Source organism: Ctenopharyngodon idella, chromosome 15 (genome assembly GCF_019924925.1).
Source record: "Ctenopharyngodon idella isolate HZGC_01 chromosome 15, HZGC01, whole genome shotgun sequence".
NCBI lineage: Eukaryota > Metazoa > Chordata > Actinopteri > Cypriniformes > Xenocyprididae > Ctenopharyngodon > Ctenopharyngodon idella.
This window is the reverse complement of record NC_067234.1, coordinates 9,906,981-9,934,563: the sequence shown is the minus strand read 5'-3', so window position 1 is coordinate 9,934,563 and position 27,583 is coordinate 9,906,981. Positions and strand designations below refer to the sequence as shown.

General features: G+C 38.9%; 2 protein-coding genes across 2 annotated transcripts in view; one reads left to right on the top strand and one right to left on the bottom strand.

Annotated features, from left to right (window-relative positions):
* Positions 1–263: 263 nt before the first annotated feature.
* LOC127495352 (P2Y purinoceptor 14-like) overlaps positions 264–27,583 on the top strand; it is an 85,811-nt gene continuing 58,491 nt past the window's right edge. Inside the window, exon 1 of the mRNA XM_051862149.1 lies at positions 264–309. The gene's annotated coding sequence lies outside the window, so the exon portion shown is untranslated. The remainder of the gene's footprint in view (positions 310–27,583) is intronic.
* Positions 12,247–19,078, bottom strand: LOC127495364 (P2Y purinoceptor 14-like). Its single transcript, XM_051862171.1, has 2 exons — positions 18,696–19,078; positions 12,247–13,168 (listed from the first exon to the last, which is right to left on the bottom strand). The coding sequence occupies exons 1-2, from the start codon at positions 19,040–19,042 to the stop codon at positions 12,565–12,567; spliced, it is 951 nt and encodes a 316-aa protein (XP_051718131.1). The 5' UTR covers positions 19,043–19,078; the 3' UTR covers positions 12,247–12,564.

Below are 27,583 nucleotides of genomic sequence, written 5' to 3'. Positions count from 1 at the left end.
CAGTATTATTGGTTTAAACCCTTGTGTATATATATATGATTATTTTGATGATTTGTTTTGCTTATAGGAGAACTGTATTTATTGTGTTTATGTGTGGCTTGTGTAAACATTACTATTTGTGGTGAATGTGAATGTGTTATGTTAGACTTGCCTGCAAACACTTGCTCTCTCTCACACACACACACACACACACACACACACACTTTCCTCTTTACATGATACAGAAGGAAGTGATGAAGGAAGTAAATAAAAAGGATAAAACATCTAGATCAAAGCTCACTGGACAGCCTGGGTACGAGTGGATTTCAAGTAAGTTAAATATGATTTGCTATTTTGTTAACTGCAATTAAGTTTCTACCAGAGCCATGTAGAGAGAGAGAGTTGCGACAACGAAAGTTCAAAACGCTTGATCGTCACGTGATTCGCATAGACTTTAGATAGTCCCACAAAGCGCATCGGCGGCAGTTCAAAAAGATAGAGTTAGAGAGACAGAACCATGATTTTTGGTAATTTGTAGTCAATAAATGCATTTGTTTACAATATTTAGTAACACTTTAGAATAACTCACGCTATGAAGCATTAGTTAAGCATTAGTAAATAGTTAGTTCATCATTTATAAAGCATTAATAGACATTAGTAAGCAGTTTATAAATACACCTATAAATGCTTTGTTCTTGATTTATAAGCATATCTATAATGTGTTTAATAAATGTATTTTCATAAATTATTAATGATCAATTTATAATTTCTAAATTAAGTACTACATTATTTACAAACCAGTTATTTAGGAGTTGTCAGTGGTTCATAAGATCATTTATAAAGTGTAAGTAAATGATTAATAAACAATTTAAATGTACATTTATGCATCTTATTATTTAGATATATAGTAATAGTTACTCAGTGTGTTAATAAATGCTTTATTAATACATATTCCTACTGTATTTCATGATTAATTCAGGTAGTTATAAAACATTTAGTAGTTTCAGTTAACTATTTTTGTGAGCTCATCTAAAGTGAGGACTATTCATGCCTCGTAAAGCTTTTATAAAGGAGATTTAAAGGATACAGAACAGAGAAATATTTATTTCAAGGAAAAAAAATGAAACTTTACGATGGGTAACTTGATATAAAATTAAAAGTAAACCTCTGCAATTTCACAGAAAGTAAAAATCCCTGTACTCCTCCAGAAAACATAACTGTGTAGTAAAATGAAACTAAGCTTTTGCAATCTGATATAAAAATACATTTTTAAATACACATTTCTGTAAAGTGTAAACATTGCTGAATAAAATTTTACCAGTGCCAACACAGGATTACAGGAGTGCCAAAATACAACAAATAATGTTCTTATAATAATGTAATAAAACATTTCACAGTGTCAAAACTAAAACATTAGAGAACAGCAGTGCAGAAGATCGCTGAGCCTTTAAATCTTCTTTATAAAGCTTCACGAGGCACGAATAGTCCTCACTTTAGATGAGCTCACAACAATAGTTAACTGACAACTACTAAATGTTTTATAACTACCTGAATTAATCATGAATTACAGTAGGAATATGTATTAATAAAACATTTATTAACACACTGAGTAACTATTACTATATGTCTAAATAATAAGATGTATAAATGTATGTTTAAATAGTTTATTAATCATTTACTTACACTTTATAAATGATCTTATGAACCACTGACACCTCCTAAATAACTGATTTGTAAATAATGTAATACTTAATTTAGAAATGATAAATTGATCAATAATAAAGTATGAAAATACAATTATTAAACACATTATAGATATGCTTATAAATCAAGAACAAAGCATTTATAGGTGTATTTATAAACTGCTTATTAATGTCTATTAATGCTTTATAAATGATGAATTGACTGTTTACTAATGCTTAACAAATGCTTCATAGTGTGCAGTTATTATAAAGTGTTACCATTTATATTTGAATATTCAGTTAGTTTCTTTTTCATGGACTTTTAGTTTGTTACCTTCAGTCACTAGTGCTTCCTTTGTCTAGTTTCCCACCCACAATCTGTCACCATGGACACTAATCCCAATCATCACAACTGTTCGTCATATGAGTTAATTATCTGTGTATTTAAGTTCCCTGGTCTCTGTTCATTGTTGTCGGGTCTCGTCTTTGTTCGGATGTGTGTTATGTTCCTCTCTCTCTGTGGATTTATTAAAGACTGCCTTGTATTCTTCATCTTCGTGTTTGCTTGAGTTTTACCAGCACAATCCCTGACACTAACAGCCTCAGTCACCATTCACTTCCAATGCGTCTTTTTCTCATACAATGAAAGCAAATGGTGACTAAGAGTGTCATTCTGCACAACATCTCCTTTTGTGTTCCACAGGTTTGGAACAGCCTGAGGGTTAGTAAACAATGACAGATTTTACATTTTCGGATGAACTATCTCTTTAAATAAGAAAAAAAAAAAGAAAAAAAAGAAATCTGATAAGACTAATACTTGCAGATAATAATAATATTAATGAAATAAAAGGCCACTTAAGTTTACATAAAGATAGTGTTTATGTTTCTTAGCAAACTTTTAAAAAGTGCATTTTGTTATCATTTTACTTTTATAAAGTTTTACTTTAAAGCACATTTTAAAAAAATGTATGTTTTAATAATCTTTTGTTTTGCTTTTAAGAAGTGCACTTATTTTGATACATTTACCAACACAGTATGTAAAGTAGGCCTACTTGATTATAATTTTAACTATAGTGTGTTATTTGATATTACACTTTCATCCATTTATTTTAAATATACTAATTTGCAACTTTATCATAACAAATGTGTAATTACAAATATTTTTTAATACATACGTTCAAGTTTCAACAGAAATGACATTAAAGTAGCCTATATTGTAGTTTACCATGAATGTTCGTCATTACATTCAGCAGTACACTTTAAAAGTGGCATATGTCAGTCCCTCCAGGATTTATTGCAAAATCAAGCAAACTCCACAATATTCAGTACGACAGTTCACAGCAGCGATCACACGACACTATTATTACACATTACTGGGAAGAAAGTGTTTGAATTTACCACAGAATTATTAACATTGATGTGAAATCTTGTGAGAAGGTTTCACACAAATTTCTTGTGAGAAAGTTTCCACGTCAGCACTGTTTGATCTGACATATGTGGTTTGACCTGATATCTGATATCAGAGAATTCTGCGACAAATTTGAATACTTCTCACAAGATTTCACAGTGATATTATTAATTCTGCGGTGGATTTAAGCGCTTTCTGTAACGTAGTAACAATAACATAAATAACTTATGGCAGAAATGGTCTAATGTTTTTGAGTGCTTTTAAGTGCTTCACACAACTTTTCCCAGCATTTCAAAGCTTTAAATATTGCCCAATTTGAATGTTATTTTTAATGTGATGTCCAAAACATTATTTGTTCATCTTTCATTGTTTGTCCCAATTTGTAAAATTAAAAGTTTCACAATGTAGGAAAGCAAACATTTATTAAAAAAAGACAATACATTACCACTGTAGTAGATGCTGCAGAGGAGCACTTGTTGTGTTACAGAAAAGTAATAACAATGTTAAAACAATGTCATCTGTGGTACATTCACCGCAAAAGAACTAGAAATGCCGCAAATATTGCCGCAAATTTTGAGTAAAGCCGTCGCAAATTCAGTCATTTTAGGCCGCAAAAATAAGAAAAAAAGTCCCACGAAATCCTGGAAGGACTGATATGTGGCAATTTTTATTTCTTTACATCAGCAAAAAGGCCTAGAATAAGTTAAAACATTGAAACGTGCCACAATATTTCCTGGTATCATCAAAGCATGCACTAAAAAAAGTTATTTTATTTTCCATTTTAGATATGGACTACATCAACAATACACAGACGGAACAGAAAAACGGCATGAATGTCAGCAGTGTGCTCACGCATCAGGTTCTACCTGTGCTCTACTCCATCATCTGTGCTTGTGCCTTCATTCTCAATGGACTTGCCGCTTGGATCTTCTGGTGAAAAGGAAGGGAGCCTGGATTTTGTCCTCATCCATGTCACCTTCATTGAACATGGTGTCAAAGAATATATACTAACAAGAAGCGACACTCAATAGAACGTTCCATTGCAACACCGGCGTCCAGCAGCGGCCCTGCATTTCCGCCATTTTGGGGTGAAAGCGAGTCGGCAGTCCACTAGTTTCTATGGTAATATCAGCTGCTTTGTTAAAAAAAAAGGGAACATTAAAGCTGAAATCCAACCTGAATGATGACAACACAGAATAAAATACTATCACTAGTGATCATCAAATCCTTTTAACAGTTTATTTTACACACTTTGTGTTTAAGTCTTCCACTTTTTTCACAAAACCTTTGCTCTCTAGAAACCCAGTCAGTTTGGGTTAAAAATTTTTGAAGTTCAAGTATTAGCATTATAAACACTGAATTAATACCAACATATGAAATTAAATTAAGGACATGCATCAGAAAAATTGGGAATGTTGGACAATAAATATATGAATATAACAGCTTGATTTTGCAATGTTGTCTAATGTCCATTAATGCAAAAATGTGCAAAAGTGGGAATTATGCGATAACGGACACAGCAATGCATCATGTATTATAAGATCATTATGTTTGTAGCGTGATCCATTAAAACGTACAATATATATTTGAATTCAGACCTAGATACTATTATTACTATTACTCCACTAGGTCTGAAATATATTGTTCGCTGCAAACATGATGATCTTAAATTTCTTAATTATTATTTTACTATTAATAAATGTGTAAAGTTGCATAAAATGGAAATACTCAATAAAGTAGGCTAACTACATTACCTCAGATGGTTGAATGGTTAGATTCCACAACTGGTAAAATAAAACATATATAAGACAATACAACATTTATTGTAGGAGCCATACAATTTACTGGTGACTTAATTAAAAAAACTGTTCTACTGCGCTTCTGATTTGGCAGTGAAATTTGCCGATTTTGGGTGTGTAAGATGTGAAGGATTCTATGGTCCAGTTAGTATTTTCACCCCGTAATGGCGGCCGCGCTACCGGAACGCCATCTAGTGGCTATTGCCCAAAAAGTATCAGAGTGTCGCCTCTTGGGTTCTATACTCTTTGATGGTGTCAATAAACAGGTATCGTACTGTTATGGCCAACAAGGCATCATCCTCGTTCATTCTTGTGACCTGTGGTAGGTCAACTTTTCCAGCAGAGTGGGGTCGGTTCTCCTCCACCCAGTCACAGGCGAGCAGAATCTGTTTCATCACCGCCAAGTCCTTTGTGCAAAAAGACAAGACATTTCAATTATAATGTAATTAGTCAAGTGCTGCTCAAACACTTTTATGAAACAGGAAAGGTAACTGCATAAACAATAGTCAAACAATACATAAACATTCCCTGTACATACATGGATTCTTGTAGTTGGGGTGACCTCCATGACGTCTGGCACAGATGGGGTGACCTCCATGATGTCTGGCACAGATGGGATGACCTCCATGATGTTTAGATCCGGTTAGATCATTTGTTTGGTGACTGACTGTTGGCTTTATAGAAAAAGTGACAAAACAGTACACTTTTTTTCCTGTGTGCATTATTTTTTTTATTACAAATTACTTTCAAACTGAGAAATGTACATAATGGATATCTTCATTCAAAGTATAGTTATCAGTATGATACCTTGCCAGAGGAAATGCCTGTAGTAACTGATGGCACCACCACCTCCTGATTGCAGGCATGTCAGACTAATAAAAGATAAAAAAGGTCAAGGTATGCACATCCAAAACATCTTGGCCAGGTGCAAGATCAAAAAACAATAGAAACAAGATCTGCACTCTGTTGTTCTCCCTTTATTTAGAAAAGGTTAAAAGTGGCAACGTTTCAGTCAAAGACCTTCGTCAGGTCGAAGAACAAAGGTCTTTGACAGAAACGTCGCCACTTTTAACCTTTTTGATTAAAAGAATCTTTTTTGTATTATTAAACTAATAAAAGATACCAAGTGAAAATCTAAATCATAAAATTTTAATTGTCTTTTCAGTCCTTTTTGTTAAACAAATGACTAGAATTTGATAAAAACTCACTGGCGAAAAATCAAAGGGCTCCCCAAGGGTCACATACAGGGCATACTAAAATACAAAATCAAAACTCTGATGTTATATTAACAAATGCAGTGTTTAGCACACACAGAGACAATGGTATAGCAATTATGACCACTTACCATCAACATGAATATTCCAGTCAGTCCCTCCAAGCTGAAGTGGTGCACCCTGTTAGTTAACAGTGTAATAAGACCACACTGTACTTACAGTGGGCTATATAGTGTACTATGAATGTATTATATGATGACATTTCACTTCTGATAATAATGGTTTACTTGCAAAGAAGCTAAAAGCTGTACCTCACAGTCTGTCAGTAAGGACATCATCCAAAGGCCAGGTGAAATACGATTTGCCAAGTTTCTATAATAAAGCAATACATTCAATTATTATACAACAATAAATCTTCTGGAGCAGTCACATGTAAGAAGAAAATAAAGTTGATCATGTTGTATAATACCATGGTTAGTCTCAATACTGGATTATGATTGGCTGGTGGTTGCATTAAAACTGTTTACTGCACAGGTAGTTTCAGTCAGTTTGCATAGACACTTCACAGTGTCTTCCCAAAATCAATGACAGCTTTAACTTTATTAATTGTGGCAAGACCATGGTATACGCAGGGTAATCCACGCCTAGGTGTGCATTAAACACTCCTGTTTTCACATCTTTGGGCTTCGCTTCAAGTGGTTCTTCATCTCCTTGCCGTGCATTAAAATAATTTAATGCACACTTAGCCCTGGATTACCCCTTACATAAAACAAGAATTGGGGTTTAAAACAGAACTACCCCTCTTTGTTACAGCCAGTAGGTTGGTTTTACTATATGACAAAATAGTAAAAATACCAATTCTGGATACCAATTCAATAACCAGAACTGGCTGAAACGTAAAAGTATGGTCTCAAACAGAACTGCCATACTTGTCATAATGGGTAAACTCCAGTTATTCAAGAACAAAGTGTGTAGCTAGCTTTTATGTCTTATCAGTGAATTTATCAATTAATGGCAATGGCATGGGTAATGACAACAAATCCATGCCCCAATTCCATACATTACATATGGAAAATAGGTAACTTACACATACAATCCAGTGCTCAAACTCCCATGAAGGGAGTAAAATAAAATCCTTGGTTGCAGCATCATCCTGTGAGTTGGGATGAGAATCATGGCAAATGGTAGTTATTGTGATTCATTCCCTGTGTACTGCACAAACAATTCAGATAGCAAACCATTGTAATGTGTGTTCACCACATATTGTACAGGATACTAACAGGTAAAGCTGGCAGAGGATCATTGTCATATGGAGGCAGCCAGGTCACCACCACATAGCTGTTGACAGCAAAGACATCTTTGCCCTGAAAAAATAGAAACAATTATACATTTTTTTCATAACCATTGTTATATGCATTGCCAAACACAACAGAAAAGACCAAACCGACCTGTGAAGATGCAAGTACAGCTATGAGTTGGAAACACTGATTAGAAATCTGTTAAAGAAATGGAAGGATATTAGTAACAGCTGATGCATTTAAATCAACCCTATGTCAACAGCTGAGTAATGCATCAAAGTGGACAATTATCATTGCCTCTAACTTATCAAAGGCCAAAGACCAAAAGTCACTTCTGGTTAAGTATAAAAAACTTATCATTCACAGTCCTCAGCTTGATCAAGTTGATCCTCGAAATGAGATTGAAACCAGTCACGCTCTTCCTCTGAGGTAAATCCTTTTAGAATTATTCCTCACCACATCTCAAAACGATGAAAAGTACATGAATCTTTACTAAGCTTGTTGCATTTTTTCGAGTTGATGCGGGCGTTATTGATTCTGCATGGCTCGCCTCAGAATTTACGCTTGAATGCTGCGCACTCTCCGTGGGCGTGGCCGCATTAGCAGATAATGAGGTGACTCACGAACAACTGACTTCTCTCTCTTTTCAAACGGATACACACATAAACAGAGAATATTTGTTTTTGATTTGACTTACATTATTTAAAACCTGACATTTCAACTTTTCTTTAGACATATATCTCATGTTTGTGTGATAAGTATTCTTTAAGTTACAGTTCATTTTCTGAGGAGTATCAGAATGGACTTCATTCAGAGAGAGATGACGGATCGTGCATCATGTTAGTTTTCTTTATTTTGCAAGAAGCACAACATTTTGATTTTACTGTGAGTGCACACAAATAAAAGAAGACATTTCACAGATTTGAATGGTGTGTAACTCTTATTTGTATGTCCAAATTTGACAGGACATTTTGAGTCACTTTCGCACTGGTAAGAAATAAAAAAAGAGGTGGTATCGCCGGCGCGACGGCCGACCCCTGAAAGTTAAAGTAAATATGTAACCTGTTCACCTGCTGTGGCCTGGCTTCATATTAATACCTTGAACACAACACGTGGCACCCGTGCCGGTGGCAGAGTCATCTGTGGATACAACAGCATGCCTAGACACCTGTTCAAGGGGCACTCCTGCCCAAAGAAATGAAGGGTCCACCCACGGGCTGAAGGTTTGGCGACAGGCCGGTGTGATTCTCACCTTGTGAGTGCCCATCTTGGGACTTAGGCCATGAAGCCAGTGCTGAAGCGGTCTCATATGGCGCAAACCGAGCAGGGTTACTGCCGCTGCGGCTGCCATATGCCCCAGGAGCCTCTGAAATTATTTCAGTGCGACCGCCGTCCTGCCTTTGAACGTATTCAAGCAGTTCAACACAGACTGAGCACATTCCTCTGTGAGGCATGCTGTCTGTTTGACCGAATCCAACACCATACCGAGAAAAGAGATCCTCTGCACAAGGGAGTTTGCTTTTTTCCTGAGGTGACTGAGCACCAGGTCCCTGTCTTTGCATAACTGATATCAGGACTGTGCTAGTATGAGCCAGTCGTCGAGATAGTTGAGAATGCGAACGACGGGGGACAGGGACAGCCTGAAGGGCAGGACTTTGTACTGATATGCTCGATTGGCCACAACCCACCACTTTTCTTAGGTACAATGAAGTAGGGGCTGTAGAACCCTGACTCCATATCGGCTGGAGGGACCAGCTTGATTGCATCCTTCGCCAGTAGGAGTGCGATCTCGGCCCGTAAGACAGGAGCATTGGAGTTTCGCCCAGAGGTGAACTGGATGCCCCTGAATTTGGGGGGATGCCGGGTGAATTGAATCGCATAGCCCATTCTGATGACCATATCTGATCCATTCTGGTTCGAATGAGCCAGCAGGATGGGCTGGGAAGAGCTAGCCAGGCCCCCAGAACCCATACCAAAGGGGTCAAAGGAACCACAGATGTACCCACAGTGGGGCAGTGAGGTGGAACGCAGGGACCCGGCTCAGGTGGCTCTGTGGTAGTCCGAAGCATGATCTGAGTGTGCGGTGCAACACTTACTTGGTTCCACGGTTGGGCAGAGGGTACGTGAGAAGGCTTGGTTGAGTCCTCAAACCGCCCACAAACACAGTCTCAGCATGCTTATGCCCAGGTATGTGAGACCGTGATCGTGGCCGTCAATGAGGACAGGAAACGACTGCATCCAGAAACACACGTGTGCAATTATGTCTTTAAAAAGACGCAGTGTCTGTTGTGTTTGTTCAAATAACACAAATAAAATTTGGGACAACATGGGCAGTTCTTTTTCTTGTTTTACTGTGCAATAACTGAATCACGAACTCCATTAACAAAGATGTCTTTTGGGACAATTCACTAGTCAACCAAATTCTAACTCAGAGTGGCGAACAGTGCTTATTCTGGGTTTATTCTGGATGTGTTCATATCAATATACAATATACTATACCTCCCCCCTAGATAAGAACATCTTAAAAACAATCTATACCTTTATTACTATGATGAGTACATGACCACAAATCCCAGTTTAGTGCAAGTATTATACACAAGAAAAGCAAACCTGTCAGTTCAACATTCAGTAGTTCAATAGTCTTCATGTTCTTCAAAGCACACAGTTAGAAGTCTTTAAAGTGTTTTAAAATTTACCAATGCATTTCTCACTTTATAAACCACCACCAGAATACCTTTGGTAGTCCAAACAAGATGGGAAAAGATTGAACTGTCATGCATTCATTCATTTATACATTAAAAGCTGAATTTGTGTAAGGTGTGTCATTACAAATAGCTGTCACTGAGAATACTTATTTCTCTGAATAAGTAATGGATGTGTGTAGCTCACATCAGTTTTAAAGGATTAGTCCACTTTCAAATAAAATTTTCCTAATTTACTCACCCCCATGTCATCCATGTCCATGTCCTTCTTTCTTAAGTCGAAAAGAAATTAAGGTTTTTGATGGAAACATTCCAGGATTATTCTCCTTATAGTGGACTTCAATGGACTCCACTCTTGAAGGTCAAAATTACAGTTTCAGTGCAGCTTCAAAGGGCTTTAAACGATACCAGACGAGGAATAAGGGTCTTATCTAGTGAAACGATCGGTCATTTTCTAAAAAAAACTGTATATGCTTTATAAACACAAATGATTGCCTTGCAAGTGGTTCCGCCATTCCGCCTTCCGTATTCTTCAAAAAGCTTACGCTGTATGTCCTACACCTTCCCTATTCAACTTACAGAACGAACACGGTGCCAGTTCCTATTTTTCCGGTTTTCCGGTATTTTCTGGTATTTGCACAGTTCTGTCAACACTGCATTGGCTCCCTATTAAACATTGTATAAATTTTAAAATCTTGCTAATTACTTACAAAGCACTAAATGGTTTAGCTCCCCAGTACTTGAGCGAGCTCTTAACACATTATAGTTCTTCACGTCTATTGCGATCTCAAAATTCTGGCCAGTTGATAATACCTAGAATATCAAAAATGACGGTAGATCCTTTTCCTTTTTAGCACCTAAACTTTGGAACAGTCTTCCTAGCATTGTTTGGGAAGCAGACACACTCAGTTTAAATCTTGTTAGGCTGCATAAATTAGGTCAGCCGGAACTGGGAACACTTCCCATAACACCTGATGTACTCGCTACATCATAAGAAGAATGGCGTCTATGCTAATATTAGTCTCTCTGTTTATCCCGAGGTTTACCATAATCTGCCAGATCCAGGCCGTATCCAGATGAGAGGAAAGGCCCTGCGCCTAGACACAATGACAACGCAGCCCTGAAGTGTCAACTAAACTATCACCTGCGAAGGCCTCCTTCCCTTTCCTTTCCCTATAATAAAACATTATCAAAATGATTCTACTTTGCATGGATCCGCAGAAACAAATAATAATTCTGTATTATGCTGGCCAGACAAGTAATTTGGCGATGTCACTTTGTAAAGAAATACTAAGCGTCTGCACACAAACACATTCAAATTAGCATACCTATAGACTAAACACATAAATGAATGGCAAGAACGCATTAAAAGTCTTCTGTTTTCAGTTAAATATGTGTCATTTAAATGGCCCCTAAGTTAATGATTAACGATTTATACAAATTAAGTGATTCAATCAAAAACTTACTTTAGCTTTAAAACCATTCATTTTCCTATTATCACTGTGAAGCTGCTTTGAAACAATCTGTTAAAGAGAATGTTAAAGATATCTTTTTTATTTTTCTTTCCTCTGGGTATAGTTTCAGTCTCATTCATCCACACCATTTCAATCAAACACAACACATGCATTGTCATATTTGAAGTCATTTAGTGTAAAAAGTGTTTTGTTTCACAATGATTTAACAGGAATTCAAGACCTATTTACATGCATGTGTTACATTTGTTAAAAAGAAAGTATTTATGTTATACTAAACATCTTACACATATCTAATCCTTTCTAATGTGTAATGTGCTGCATATACAGTGCTGGGCTACCTTGAAGGTAAAATTAAACTAGTAACCCTTGATATTCTGAAATGTATAATGCTATTTAAATCATTGTTTCAGTATTTCAAACATTAGTAAAAAAAATTAAATGTATCATGTTTCTCCTAAAATAAAACTGAATACACCTGAAGATAACGATGAAACTTAAATGAGACATAAAATAATTACCTTAGTATCCTGAGCTTAGAGTAAACTCTGTCAGAACCATAGCCTTCTGGCCAACACACAGACATTGAGGCACATCTGCACCTCAGACAGTACAAGTTCAAGTCGAAGCTGAAGTTACTTTCCTGTCTCTCCTCTTACTGTCTTGTCCATTAAAGGTGAAAAACCTCTAAACAATAAAATAATCCTATAATGGAGTCTTGAAAAGAATATTACAGCAAGACAATCATTATGATCTTTGAAAGATTGTACCGTATTCTAAAGTTCATCTTATATAATTCAGGTTTTTCATTATGGAAACAATTGCTTAGGTTATTATCAGGGGTTTAGTTACATCCCATTTTCATGAGTGCAACATGTCATTTTCCACTGCAATTTCACTCTTTTTGGACCCATTTTGTTTCAGTTAAGATACTCATTCTCTGGCAATAGCAAAAGAATAGGGAAGCGCATCACAAAGGCACATTAATACATAAACCATCTAGCCCTCATTCATGGACAGGTTTGGCAACTCCTAAAATTAAACTGGGCTCTGAAGGTCCTGCAAAACAAGAAGTAAATAAGTGGATCCAGGGAGGCATTTAGTGCTGCAAGCAGGACGGTCAGCTCCTTCAGAATGTAGAATGCATGGACTGCTAAACAGTCATGCAGCAGGGGTTTGATGAATATGTAAGGCAGTCTGACCAAATGATAGGGCACAAAGCACACACAGAAAATGACTATTAGCACTTGCATGTTGCGCTTAGACTTTCTGAATGTTTGGCTACTATTTGTGGTCTGTGTAGAGAATTGAACTTGTCTGAGCTTTTGAAGAGTCTTACAGTATAGAAGAGTCAGAGATATCAGGACTAAAATGAAGACCACAATTGTCACACAATGGATGATTTTGTAGCCCAAACTGAGCTGGAGACTGTGCAGAGATTCACAGGTAAATTCATCAAGCTTTTGATCATGACCCCAGGAGGTCAGGAGAAAGAGGATCAAGTAGATGGAAGATGTGGCTAACAAGAAGAGCCAAATAGCTGCAGAAATGTAGCGGGCGGTACGAACTGTCTGCAGAGCATGAGTCTCCAGTGGCCGAACAATCTTCAGGTACCTGTAAAGAGTGTAAAGAGCACTATCAATAGCACTTTACATTCAATTGCATTTATTTATATGTAATCATGTACAAAATACTGTATAATATAATATTAAAGTAGACTATTACAGGAAAATGGAGAAATATGTGTTTAAGAGCTTTGATTTATTATGCATTTTTTGATATAACCTTTCATGTATTGTGTAATATAGCTGTTTGTGAATGTAAAAAGTCCACAAAGTTTCAAAGATCAAACTGCATGATGAATGAAGTTATTGTCTCCCAGAAGAAGAAACCGATTCTGAACTACTGAAACAAGTTGTCAAGTTGTAAGTTATAATTCCAGTCTTACTTCATGCACAAACCTACGTGGGTTTGCAACACAGTTTTTGGTTTACTTTGGATGCTTGTGAATAAAGTCTACTTTAACATTCAAACACTGTTGTAGCTGAGGCCTGAAAGAGATTGATTTGTGTTGTCGACATGTCGAGAAGACACTGTTCCCTTTCAGTTGGTCACGTTCAACATACATCGGAACTGACCGATGAATTGGGGGTCGCTTTGAGAGACCAATTTACTGAGTGTAACTAAAACAAGCCAATGCACATTGGCATGTGATAATTGCATCAGCTGCTCTGTGCTGCAGCGCGAGTATATAATAAGCAGTAGGTGCTTTGCATATTTGCTTTTCACCTCGGAGCTGAGTGGATGTGTCGTTCCTGCTCTGAAAATTTACTGAGAGTGTCAACTCAAACGAGTCATTCTTCAGGAAAGAGCCTCTGCGAGACTGGTGTTGGTGTGACAGTGCGGACAGCCGTGGCTGCGATCTCACGAGCAAAACAAAAACAGCTATTTTCACATCTCTCGCGGAGTGTGTGCTTTCAACGAGTCTGCTGTTAATTCAGTGTCAAAGATGTAGTGCATTCAATGAGAGTGTGAGTGCTCACAACAGGCTTGCACTATCATCCAGTTTGTGTAGCCGCGGCCATTTCCCTGTGTGCTTCAGCACCACAGAGAGCAAATTCCTGAAAAAGCATACACAGTTTGATCCTGCGTCTTTTTCAAGATGTCATTCAAACCGTGTGTTTCTGTATGCGGTCGTTACCTGGCTGACAGTCATGATTGCTGTCTCACATGCTTGGGCTATAGGCACGCTGAGGTGGCATTCATAGATTACTCATGTTCTCACTGCAGGAACATGACCATCATGGTATTACGGTTGAGACTCCAATACCTCAAACATGGTGGAGCCTTCGCATATTCCTCGATCTAGTTCTTCTTCTGGGCCATCTCAGAAGAAGCCTAATTCAGTTAATAGTCTTGGTGACCTGAGGATCACAGTGAGGAATACCCTGCCGAGTGAACCTCCTTGGGCTCCTCACTCCTCTTTAACACTGCAAGCCATGGAGCTTCCAAAAGAGCTTGCTGATCTGCCTCATGCGGTAACAGTCATTACTTTTGGGGCTCCGCCAAATTACCAGATGTCGGTCGCAGAGGGTCCTCTGGGGATGAAGATTCGGGGATGAAGACTCATTGCCAGAGTCAGGCCCAAAGCTGGCAGCTATGCTTTCCTGGGCCGCCACGAGCATCGGGCTCGAGTGGAATCCACCACCGTGTCCCGAACCCTCGCGGCTGGACAATTGGTTTCTTGGGGCAGCCCGTGCTGGTTTTCAGCACCCCGCCCCAGTGCCTTTCTTTCTGGAAGTGCATGAAGAGGTTACCAGACCATGGACGGCATCTTTGTCTGCCCAAAACCGGTCTGGTCCCTCTTCCTCCCTCACTACCCTTGATGGCGGGGTGGCTAAGGGGTATGTGGAGCTCCCCCAGGAGAGCGGTCTGTGGCGATGCAATTGTGTCCCAAGAACGCTACCTCCAGGCAGGGTAATCTGCATCTCCCTTCCGGGTGTGTAAGTTCTTGTCCTCTCTGGTGGGCAAGGCTTACACAGCTTGTGGAGAAGCCGCTTCCGCCCTGCATGCCATGGCGGTCCTACAGGTCTGAACGCTACATCTTGCCCCGACAACTAGCTGCTGCCTTCACCCAGTCGACAGGCTGATATCGGCACAGTCTCGGGACCAGTTGTGCGAACACAGGGACATGGCCTGTTGGGACTTCGGGTCAACTGGAAAAAGAGAAAACTCTCCCCTGTGCAGAGGATCTCTTTTCACGGTATGGAGTTGGACTCGGTCAACTGGACAGTGCGACAGAGGAGCGCGTCCAGTCAGTGTTGAACTGCTTGAATTCGTTCAGAGGCAGGACAGGGGGCCCACTGAAACTTTTGTCAGGTTCCTTAGAGGTGTGAGGAGATCGAACCCTCCTCGTCCTACCTCGGTACCCTCTTGGGACCTGTCTCTGGTGCTCGCGGCACTGCAGAGACCTCCCTTTGAATCTTTGCAGTCAGCTGAGTTGAAAATTCTGTCATTGAAGACGGTTCTCCTGACCGCATTGGCTTCCATTAAGAGGGTAGGGGACCTGCAAGCATTTTTGGTTGAAGAATTGTGCCTAGAATTTGGGCCGGCCAACTCTCAGGTTGTCCTGAGATCCCGGCCTGGATATGTGCCCAAGGGTTCTACCACTCCCTTCAGGGACCAGGTAGTGAACCTGCAAGTGCTGCCCTCAGAGGAAGCAGACCCAGCCCTGGCTTTTCTCTGTCCTATCCGCGCTCTACGGCTGTACATGGACAGAACGCAAAGCTTCAGGACCTCAGACCAGCTCTTTGTCTGTTACAGAGGCCAGCAGAAGGGAAAGGCTGTCTCCAAGCAGAGGTTAACCCACTGGATAGTGGATGCTATTGTCTTGGCATACCAATCCCAAGACGTGCCTTGCTTGTTCGGGTTGTGAGCACACTCATTTAGAAGCGTTGCTTTCTCCTGGGCGCTGGCTCAAGTCACCTCGCTGACAGATATTTGTAGAACTGCGGGCTGGGCGACACCTAACAAGTTCGCTAGATTCTACAGCCTTCGTGTAGAGCCAATCTTCCCGTATACTCACCCCCAGTGGCCAGTAGCGCGAAGTACCCTTTCAAAATAAAGTTTGAAGTCACCATTATGGAGATGAGTGTTTGCTTTAGTTGGGCTCTTGACCCTTGACTTCTTAACTTTAATGTTTCTCTGTCTGCTGTAACTATGTGTTTCTGAAGCACATTTGTTATAGTAAAAATTGCAAGAGAAAATCTGGTTAGATGAAGTTGATTACTTATTGATGATTCAGTCATCATGCAGTGATCAGATTCAAAGAGATCTATATTTTACAGAGTATGATTTAGGATATTTTTGTTTGGCAGACGCATCTGCCAGTCATTAACCATTTTTTTAATTTTTTTTTTATTGATCTTTAACTGTTGTTTTCATTAATGGTAAACGTGTGGCACCTTGTGCTGTCAGATTTATTGTTGTAGATTAATAGTGCGGTCCCTGTGTGGGCCTAGTTAGGGCTTCTTGGGGGCTAAGTGAGGGCTGCCCGTGCAGGGCCAGCGCTAAGGAGCCAACGTTTTGCCAATGAGCAGATTCTCAGGGGCCCTGCGTGGGCCTGCTGGGGGCCCTTACGCTAGCCCTAAGTGTGCCCGTAAAGGGCTAGTGCAGGCTTGTTTGCAGGGTAGATTAAATCAAAGTTTATCTAATAATTCTGTTGCACCAAACTTTAAACAAGCAGGTTTACATTTAAACCGTCATTTTGATCCTGGATTTAATTTATATTTAAGATAGATTAAATTTAATCCTGTTGCTCCATAACTTTAAACTCAGATTTAGATCTCAATTAGGCATTAACTTTAAACTTACAGGTGAGGAGGTTTAAATAAAATAAAGTGCCCTTACAATTTAAATATGTGGTTGATTGAACAAAGATAGAAACAGTGGGTGTGTTGTCAGGTCTCAGAGAGGTGTTTATTACAAATAAAAATTAAAATTAAAGTGCATTGAGCCAGCAGAGTGTGGGGCTCATAGTGGCCTGTAAGCTTACGCCTGCTATCGAGTCCAGGATGCGGATCCATCACTCATCTCGATGTCGGACAAAGAAAAGAATAGAGGAACATATTTAGCATTTAAGAGCAGCGGTGATGATGAGGTGAGCACCATGATCGCTGCAGCGCCTCTCGTTTCTCATGCCCGCTCCACACCTGCTGGGCGGCGATCAAACGGACAGGGCAGGACTGTCAAGAGCGGACAGTAACTTTGCGAATCATGGCAGTTTTTTTCTTATCTCAGTTGTTGTGTCATAAGTTATGTTGCATTTTTTTGTTGAGCCATCATCAGTAATCTTGGTATTCTTGTACTGGCCCTGTCAGTCTGTCTCTTAGTGCGGACTATATAATGACTGTAAACAATTTGTTGTTGCGCGATGATTTTTGCCAAGAAGAAAGTTTTCTGATAGCATTCCCTTTTGAGCCAGGGACACACCAAGGTTTGGACCGCTGTCGGGTAATGTCGGGTCGTTTTTTAACATCAGCCGACTTAGTTCCTCACCATTGGATCTAGTTGGACGCGGTCAGGTTTTTTTTTTTTTTTTTGTCCGATTAAACTTGTAGAATCGGCGTCGGGCCATCAGTGAGTTAGAGAACTCTGATTGGCTGTTCAGTTTAGCGAATGAGTCATGGCACGAGAATAAGAGCAAAAGTGATGAAAGCGTGCAAAGAAGTAATGACGGCACAGACTGAAGGTTGTTCTAATTTTGTGTAATCTTACCTGAACATTCCACTGAGCAAATATTTTCAACGGAGTGAAATAAAGAATAAAGAACATGATCAGCATGATTGATATTAAAAACGGTAAGCAAGCACTGCTTTGTTTATGGTTTGAATACCCACAGTTTTAGTTTCACTTTACCTTTTTTAATGATGAATATAGACAAATATATCTGTTTAAATAGACAGTTATTTCCTTTACACACAGAAGCAGAGCGCTAGTTGACAGTCGCCTATAGTCCTTTCAGTGTGTTTTTCCCTGTTAGTGGAAATCCTCTGTTCCCAAATCCTCTGTTAGTGTAGATATTATTAAAGATTCATTGTGCAGTCAATGGAGCTTTGTGAAATTGCGATGAACTGAGATGTCAGCTTTTTAGGGATTATAAAAGGGGTGCTCTTTGTGCGCATTCTGCCATGTCGAATCATGCACGCAGCACTGCCAGTGCTTGCTTTTATGTTAAATTAACAGTGGATTGTAAATGTTGATACTTTAATAACAAATAAATTATCAGCGTTTATGCTGAGATCTTTAGGTTGTGGCCAGGTGACACGTAACTTAAGCATATCGGTAAGAAACAGTAGGCTACATCCATTAAATTACAATGAAATAGTTTTATTTCCCAAAGTTTTGATGTGTTTTATAGACTCTGTATTGTTTCTTATTGGTTTATTTATTGGTTTCTTAATCTGCCATCTTTGCTCAATTAGCAGGATCTCAGTTCTTCTTCCAACTGAGCTGTTATTTGCCATGTGACTAATAACACGTTTGCAGCAGGAACATTACATTATTAGAAATGTTGTTCCTAGAAAAATGCAAATTTTTGTACTGCTGAGATATTAAGTAATGACAAGCATGAGACATATACCTGTTTACAGCAATAACTTCCATGAAGAGAATGCTTGCATACATGTTTATATACAAGGCTGTTGCTCCAAAGCTGCAGTAAATGTTGAACATTATGTCTGAAATGTTGGCATAGGAAGCAATGCGCAAAAGTAAACAAAGGCAAAGAAAGAAGTCAGCTGCGGCCAGGTTCTTCATGTAGACTGTGATGCTGGACTGGACATGCTGATTAGTGCAGAAATACACACGCATTGTGATGCAGTTCAACACCAGACTGACGAGAAAGACTAGTGAGTATGCAAATATGAAAACATAATTAGCTGGGACTTCACAGAGAGCTTGTCCTGTATTAGTCGTGTTTGGTTTCATGGTGTAATTTTTGGAAGTTGCGAAGGTGGCTGCAGGCACTGGAGACTCCATCTATATAAGCAAGAAAACATACATTACTTACTTATTTATTTATTTATTTATTTATTTATTTGAGGTCTCACTCACTCTGACTTTGAAAGAATACCACAGCACCTAATGGTCTAACCCAGTGGTTCTCAACCACATTCCTGGAGAAACACTGGTCTAACTCAACCATCTAATACCTAATATATATATATATATAAAAAAATTAAATCTACATTTTTAGACCTCTGATTGACTTGACATATATATATATATATATATATATATATATATATATATATATATATATATATATATATATATATATATATATATGTATATGTGTGTGTGTGTGTGTGCAGGAGGGTGAGTTTGAAGGGAAAAAGAACAACACAAAACTGATAAAGACCTTTTAAGATCAGTTATTAATGTATTTAGTGTTTTCTACATTTAATGAGGATCAATTAATTTTGTGCTATTCAGTAATGTTTATGACAAAGCTGCAGTCAAAAGTTTAAACTCTGATAATATTATTTAAAATTGTCAGAATACTTCTTATTCCTTCTTAAAGAGGCTGATTGATTTGGTTTAGGCTGTAGTTATTCATGCATGAATCCATATGACTCCTGTCGTAGTTAAGGTTAGCTCTTCGTTGGTTTATGATTAGTTCATGCTTTCAATAATCATTAGTTCATTAGTACATGGCATTAGTACATGATTATTCATGGACTCTTATTGTAAAGTGTTACCGATGTTTTTAATGCATCTAGCCAGTTGTTTTCCCCATCTTTTGTTTGAAGACTTATCTGTGTGCATGTTTTTCTCTCAAATATTTCGCTTTCTCTCTGTTTAACCCACCAGTTTCCCTCTTTTTTCTTTTCCTCTCAATATTCCATTTTGTCCCAAAGTGGAGCAGGTTTTGAGGTTTTGTGGTTTTGAGGCAAGAGTTAAAGGGTTAGTTTACCCTCATGTCGTTGTACACCCGTAAGACCTTTGTTCATCTTCGGAACACAAATTAAGATATTTTTGATGAAATCTGATGGCTCAGTGAGGCCTCTATTGCCAGTGTAGCATTTCTGTCTACCTCTGACGTAATCCATGAATAAGAGGGGAGTGCTTTTTAATTACGCTCCTTTAGTAGTGTATAAAAGTGTCCGTAGTGTCGCTATTGTAAGGCTGGAAGCTTACGCTGCTATTTTGAACCAATAATCGGAAACAAAAAGCAGTTGAAGGATGACGTGCATAATTCAGTTATTTATCTGACTCCAATATAATTAATCTGACTCCATTAAAGTTGCTGTTATTATTTCATTAAAGGTGAAAGTCTTTCTTAGAACTGATAGGAAAACGTAGGATTTAACCTGAACGTTTAGATAACGAAAGTTACAATCAATTTAGCTTTCAACATTATCAGTTACAAAAGGAAAGATTCTCAAAACCTTTAAAGCAGGCAAAGTTATTTATTAAGTTACATGTTTAAATATACAAACAGTTGAATGGAACAATGTTAGATGTAGTTACATGTAAGAAAACACTAGTAGATAAATAGTATGTAGTTGAAAGCATATATGTCCTGTGAAGCAAATGGTACAGATGTGTCATTGAGGTGTAAACGACTCTGTCTCTCCAGACAGAACCATCCTGTGCCTGGAGTGTCCCAACAGTCCTCAATCAGCATATTGATGAATCCCTCGCACTAGATAGGCATTAGCATACTGTGATGATGAAGGCCATTGTGCCACGTTTAATTCACATGTATACCTTTTAAAGGGATTTCTGAAGTACTAGGGCAGTAAAGAGTTCTACCCATATTTGCTCAGCCCTACACTATGTGTGTGCATCTTCTCTGCCTCAGGTAGTGAGTCACCTTACTTCCGGCGGGGCGTGTGGATGTTTGCGAGGGTAGACTGAGGGTAGCTCGTGTGTCGTCACATGATGTCTATTTCTGTTAACCGTTTACATTTACAGCATCTAACACCCACTGAATCAGCTGGACTGTGGTTTGGGATTATGGCGTGGTACCTTTACCATCAGTTGTAATTGTGTGAGTAACAAACTTTAATTAAAGTCTTAAAGTGGTGTTAAATAGACGATCAGCCACCTAGCGATCACCAAGCTTTTTGCTGTTTTGGTTATTTTGTTTCTAAGTGAATTGTTTTTGTTTTTTTTATATATATTCTTTCCTTATGTTTGATCTGAGTTTATATGATATTTATACATATTACTTTATTTTCTGTGATTGATTTAAGTGGTTTTTGTTATTATTTTCTTCTTTTTTTTTTTTTTTTTTTTGCATTGTTTGATGTGAGGTTGTTGTTTTTGCATGTGTCTCTTTTTTTTTTTGTAATACTGCTGGCTACTGTTTCCAGCCTGACAACCAATTGGTTATTGTGGTGACCGGACGTGGCCCCTTGACCAGCTTGGTAGGATTGACCTGGTGAATTTGCATACTGGTTGAAACTGTGTGATGCGGGTTTGTTTTACTGTGTTTTAAAAACAACTTTGTCAGTGATTGTTTTATTGTTTTTTTTTTTTTTTTTTTTTTTTTGTTTCCCTTCAGAAATGGGGCGCCCACTGCAGAGGACCAGCATCTCTTGTTGCTGTGGTGGTGGGCCTTTTGCCTGAATGCAGCCCCAGTGAGGTTTGGCGTGCTGTGTTGTGAGTGTACACATGTGACTGCTGGGTTTCTTGGACTAGTGCGGCCAACCCCAATTCTGAATTTGGTAAACTGTGTGTGAGAGTGACTGGTTTTATTGAATTAATGTGATATTTTCTATTATCTCAAATAAAGATTATTGGTGAAATTGACACCTCCTTGTCTGATATCTGACTCAGCCTTAACCAACCTGTGAGCCTAGTGTATTTTACAGTGAAGGGCGATCCCCGTCAGTAGGCCCCCGGGGTGGTGTAGTTGGTCACTTAGGGTTGTTTTCTAGATACAGTTGAATTTCCCCTTTAATCAGAAAGTGATGGGTGGGCTAAAAAGAATTTAAATGTTAATGATTCTAGCCTTTTCCACTTCTCCCATTACTCTCACTGCCACACCAGCAATGCCACCGAACTTCTCAAGATCCAGAAAGGTATTCAAAACATATTTAAAACAGTTCATGTGAGTACAGTGGTTCTACTTTAATATTATAAAGCAACGAGAATACTTTTTGTGCACCAAAAAAACAAAATAACGACTTTTCGACAATATCTAGTGATGGCCGATTTCAAAACACTGCTTCGATTCTTTATGAATCTTTTGTTTCGAATGTTGCCTTTTGTTTGTTATTGTCTATAGTAGTGGTTGTTCTGTTTGTGCTTTTTTCAGTAGCCTGATTTTTTGTTACTTTATTTTGTTAATAAAAAAAGTGGGTCACTTTGGATACAGTTGATACTTTTTTGTTTTAAAGATATATATCTGAAAAACAAATAATATTGAAACTATAAATGTATATTGTTTCCTTCTATTAAAACAATTACATAGAACAACACAATCTCATGGCAGTTTATAATTTTAAGTTTTGGCAAACTGGTGGCTTATTCTTATGAATTTGTATGATCCCCTTCAAACTTTTGTACGTTTTCTGCTTACACCCCAGTGACAGGTATTTTTAAGGGTGGGGATATGGATGGACCTTGATACTCACTTTTTTTTTTTTTTTTTCTAAATAATAATGTTTTTGTATGATTCACATTTTTTACTAAATTGCCACCCTGTGTCATGTATAGTTTTGGTTTTGTTCATGTTTCTTGTTTGCCATGTGTTTCCCTTGTTTATGTTATGTTCTAGTCATGTGATCCTGCCATGTGCTCCTTTGTCATGTGCCTCCTTGTTTCATGTCATGTTCTCATTTTTTGATTGTGCACAGGTGTGTCTTGTTTAATGATTAGTCTATGTGTATTTAAGCCCTCATGTTTGCCATGTCCCTTGTCAAGTATTGTCCCTGTAACCACTGTGGGTGAGGTTTGTGTTTTATGCCATGCCATGCCATGCCAAGCTAAGCTAAGTCTTTGTTATGTTTTGTTTATGTTTTGGTTTAAATAAACTGCACATGGGTTCTAAGCAACTTGCCTTCAGTGGACTTTGCTTACGGAATACTTGACCTACAACCATGAACCCAGCAGTTTGCCTCTTATGTCTACGTCAGGGGAATTACCTCCTGGAGGTAAGCTAGACTGTTCATGTCATGCCTGCCTAGCCAGAGACTGTTCATGTCATGCCTGCTCAGTTAGAGACTCTTCACATCATGCCTGCCAAGCATGAGTCTCTTCACATCATGCCTGCCACACCTAAGTCTCTTCACGTCATGCCTGCCAAGCCTGAGTCTCTTCATGTCATGCCTGCCACACCTGAGCCTCTTTACAAGATGGCTGCTACGCCTGAGCCCTCACCCAGGATGGCTGCCACGCCAGAGCCCTCAGCAAAGTTAGCCACCACACCAGAGTCTCCAGAGTGTACCGCACAGACCATTATGGCCACGGCTATATTGTGTTTGGGCCACGCATGCATCCTGTCCAGCCTCTGACCAGCGTCCAGAGGGGACTCCAGCCCCTGACCAGCATCCAGAGCGGACTCCAGCCCCTAACCAGCTTCCAGAGGGGACTCCAGCCCCTTACAAGCGTCCAGAGGGGACTCCAGCCCCTGACCAGCGTCCGAAGAGGACTCCAGCCCATGAGCCAGATTTAAGATCTGCTCCAGGCCACGACCCCATAGCTCCACCCAAGAAAATGTTTTTTTGGGGGGGAGGGGGGCTATAGGTGCCCTGCTAGGGCCATGGAAGCTGCACCTTTCTGGCCCCCTGAACTACCTGCACCACCATGGTCCCTTGAACTACCTGCACCGCCATGTTCCCTTAAATTACCTGCACCGCAATGGATCCCTGAACTGCCCGCACCTCCATGGCACCCTGAACTGCCTGCACCAACATGGCTCCCTGAACTTCCAACGCCGCCCTGGAAATGTCCTAGCTCCGCCCATGATCCACGGCCCAGGCCTGCACATGCAAGTGTCTGACCATACATACAGCCACAATACATTGACAACAAGGTATTTAATTATTTAATAAATATATATGCTCGATTGCTCCTGTCTGCCTCGCTGCTCAGATTGGTTTGCTTCTGTAACTCTGTATAGCTTTGTTTTGAATCTCTTACTTTTATTCATTGTTGCTTATTTTATTATTACCTTATATGTAATATTGCCTACCACACTAATCTGACGTCACTAGCTTGTAATCTTTGAATCCAAATTGCTGTTACAACGCGTTTGCAGCACTAGCTTGTTAACTTGTCATCAGTCTCTCGTGCGCTCCTTTTTCAGCGCGTATATCAAACAGCTGTGGTAACTCGGATCAGTCTACAAACACGGTGAGTCATGTCATCCTCTCCCAGTGTTATATCCTGTTCCATTTGCCACATGTTCAGCATATCTCTCTCTGTCAGCGACGAGGGATTTACATGTCATAAATGTAGGGAAATAGTCAGGCTGACAGAGAGAATCTCAGAATTAGAGACACGCATCCAAACTTTAATCGAGGATGCAAGGGCTTCAGATACTGTTTTGGATGCGACTAGCTTAGTGAACTCTGTACATTGTTCGGTTCCGGCTGTAGAGCCCGCGCAGCAGGGCACTTGGGTAACGGTGAGGAGGCCTAGCTGCGGAAAACACCACTCTTCCGTTCCAATAAGAACATCAAACAGGTTCTCCCCACTCAGTGAAACACCCACTGAGAATCCTGTTGAAAGTGCCCTAGTTATTGGTGATTCTATTACACGGAATGTGAAAATAGAGACACCAGCCACCATAGTCACATGTTTGCCGGGAGCCAGAGCACCTGACATCAAAGCAAATTTAAAAGTGCTGGCTAATGCTAATCGTAAATACTCTAAAATTATTATTCACGTCGGCACTAATGATGTTCGACTTCGCCAGTCAGAGATCACTAAAATTAACATTAAAGAGGTGTGTGAACTCGCAAGTACAATGTCAGGAGAAGTAATTTGCTCTGGCCCCCTTCCTGTTCGTCGGAGTGATGAGATAGTTAGCAGATTATCATCACTCAATGGCTAGCTGTCTAAGTGGTGTCCGCAAAATAATATAGGTTTCATAAACAATTGGAAAAGTTTTTGGGGCAGACCTGACCTGTTGAAAAGAGATGGTATTCATCCCTCCCGGGATGGTGCTGCTCTTCTCTCTAGTAATATGGCACATAGTCTTAGAACTGAAACATGACAAACTGGGGCCCAGGTCAGGAAGCAGACATACCGGTTAAACCGACCATCTGCTAGCTGCCTCACATTACAGAAGTCCGATAATTCCCAACATATAGAAACTCGTACACCTAGATATTATCACATAGAGACTGTGTCTGTACCCCGAATTAGTAAAAACAAAAAACTTCCAAACCCATGTAATGGTAAAAATTTAATTGATGTTCAACAAATAAAAAATAGAGATAATAATGCTAAACAAATGATAAAACTTGGGCTGTTAAATATTAGATCCCTTTCTTCAAAATCACTTATTGTAAATGATATTATCAAAGATAATAATCTAGATGTGCTGTGTTTGACAGAAACTTGGCTAAAACTGGACGATTACATTACTTTAAATGATTCTAGCCCTCAAGGTTATGATTATCGACACAATCCTCGTCAGAAAGGCAAAGGGGGAGGTGTTGCTGTAATTTATAGTAATATTTACAGTATTAGTCAAAAGTCTTTCAAATATAATTCCTTCGAAATGATGGTACTTTACGTAACATTATGTAAGTTGACATTTGTGCTGGCTACTGTATACAGGCCACCAGGACACCATACAGACTATATCAAAGAATTTGCTGATTTTCTATCGGGGTTAGTACTAGCTGCAGATAAAGTCCTTGTTGTTGGTGATTTTAATATCCATGCAGATAATAAAAAAGACACATTAGAATTGGCATTTGCAGATATTCTAAACTCTATTGGTGTTAGACAACACGTGTCAGGACCCACTCATTGTCGTAATCATACTTTAGATCTAATATTGTCACATGGAATTGATATTGATGCTGTTGAAATTCTGCAGCAGAGTGACGACATCTCAGATCATTATCTAGTCTCGTGTATGCTACATTTAGTCAAGGCGGCTAAACTGCCTCCCTGCCATAAATATGGTAGAACCATCACTTCTACCACTAAAGATCGCTATATAAATAATCTTCCTGATCAGTTTCATCGCCTTAGCATACCAGACAGCTTAGAAGACCTCCTTTGCATTTAAAAAAGATTAAGGAAATTAATCCAATGCCGTGGTACAATGAGCACACTCGGGCCCTAAAAGTAGCAGCCAGAAAAATGGAGTGCAGCTGGAAGAAAACAAAACTAGAAGTATTTCACATTTCGTGGAGAGAGAGAATGATTGAGTACAGAAAGGCCTTAAAATCTGCTAGATCTGCCTATTTTTCAAAACTTTTAGAAGAAAATAAACACAACCCTAGGTATTTATTTGATACAGTGGCTAAATTAACAAGAAATAAAGCTTCAACTTCTGATGTTTCCAAAGAGCACAGCAGTAATGACTTTATGAACTTCTTTACTTGCAAGATTGATAATATTGGAGAAAAAATTATAACCATGCAACCGTCTACTACAGTATCACGTCAGATAGTGCATTGTAGTGTCCCTGAGGAAAAATTCAATTCATTTACTGCTTTAGGAGAGGAAGAATTGTCTAAACTTGTTAAATCATCAAAATCAACATGTATGTTAGACCCTATACCGACTAAGCTATTGAAAGAGATGCTTCCAGAGGTCATAGGTCCTCTTCTTAATATAGTCAATTCATCTTTATCACTAGGACACGTACCAAAAACTTTTAAGCTGGCTATTATTAAACCTCTAATTAAAAAAACGCAACTTGATCCTAGAGAATTAGTCAATTACAGGCCGATTTCAAATCTCACTTTTCTGTCAAAAATACTAGAAAAGGCAGTATCATCACAACTATGTTCCTTTTTAGAAAGAAATAGTATCTGTGAGGATTTCCAGTCAGGATTTAGACCGTACCATAGTACTGAGACTGCTCTCATTAGAGTTACTAATGATTTGCTCTTATCATCAGACCGTGGTTGTATCTCTCTATTAGTGTTACTGGATCTTAGTGCTGCATTTGACACTAGTGATCACAATATTCTTTTAAATAGACTCGAAAATTATGTTGGCATTAGTGGAATTGCACTGTCATGGTTCAAATCATACTTATCTGACCGTTATCAGTTTGTAGTAGTAAACGAAGAAATGTCATATCGATCACAAGTTCAATATGGAGTACCGCAAGGCTCAGTACTAGGACCGTTGCTTTTCACTCTGTACATGCTACCCTTGGGAGATATCATTAGGAAGCATGGCGTTCGTTTTCACTGTTACGCTGATGATACTCAGCTCTATATTTCTTCGCGCCCTGACGAAACTTACCAATTCACAAAATTAACGGAATGCATAGCTGATATAAAAAATTAGATGACCAGTAATTTCCTATTACTAAATTCA

Coding starts and splice junctions, on each gene's coding strand:
- LOC127495364 (XM_051862171.1), bottom strand. CDS start 19,042: ATGAAACCAAACACGACTAATACAGGACAAGCTCTCTGTGAAGTCCCA. Junction 13,169..18,695: donor GAAGTTATTGCTGTAAACAG/GTATATGTCTCA, acceptor CACTCTTTACAG/GTACCTGAAGATTGTTCGGC.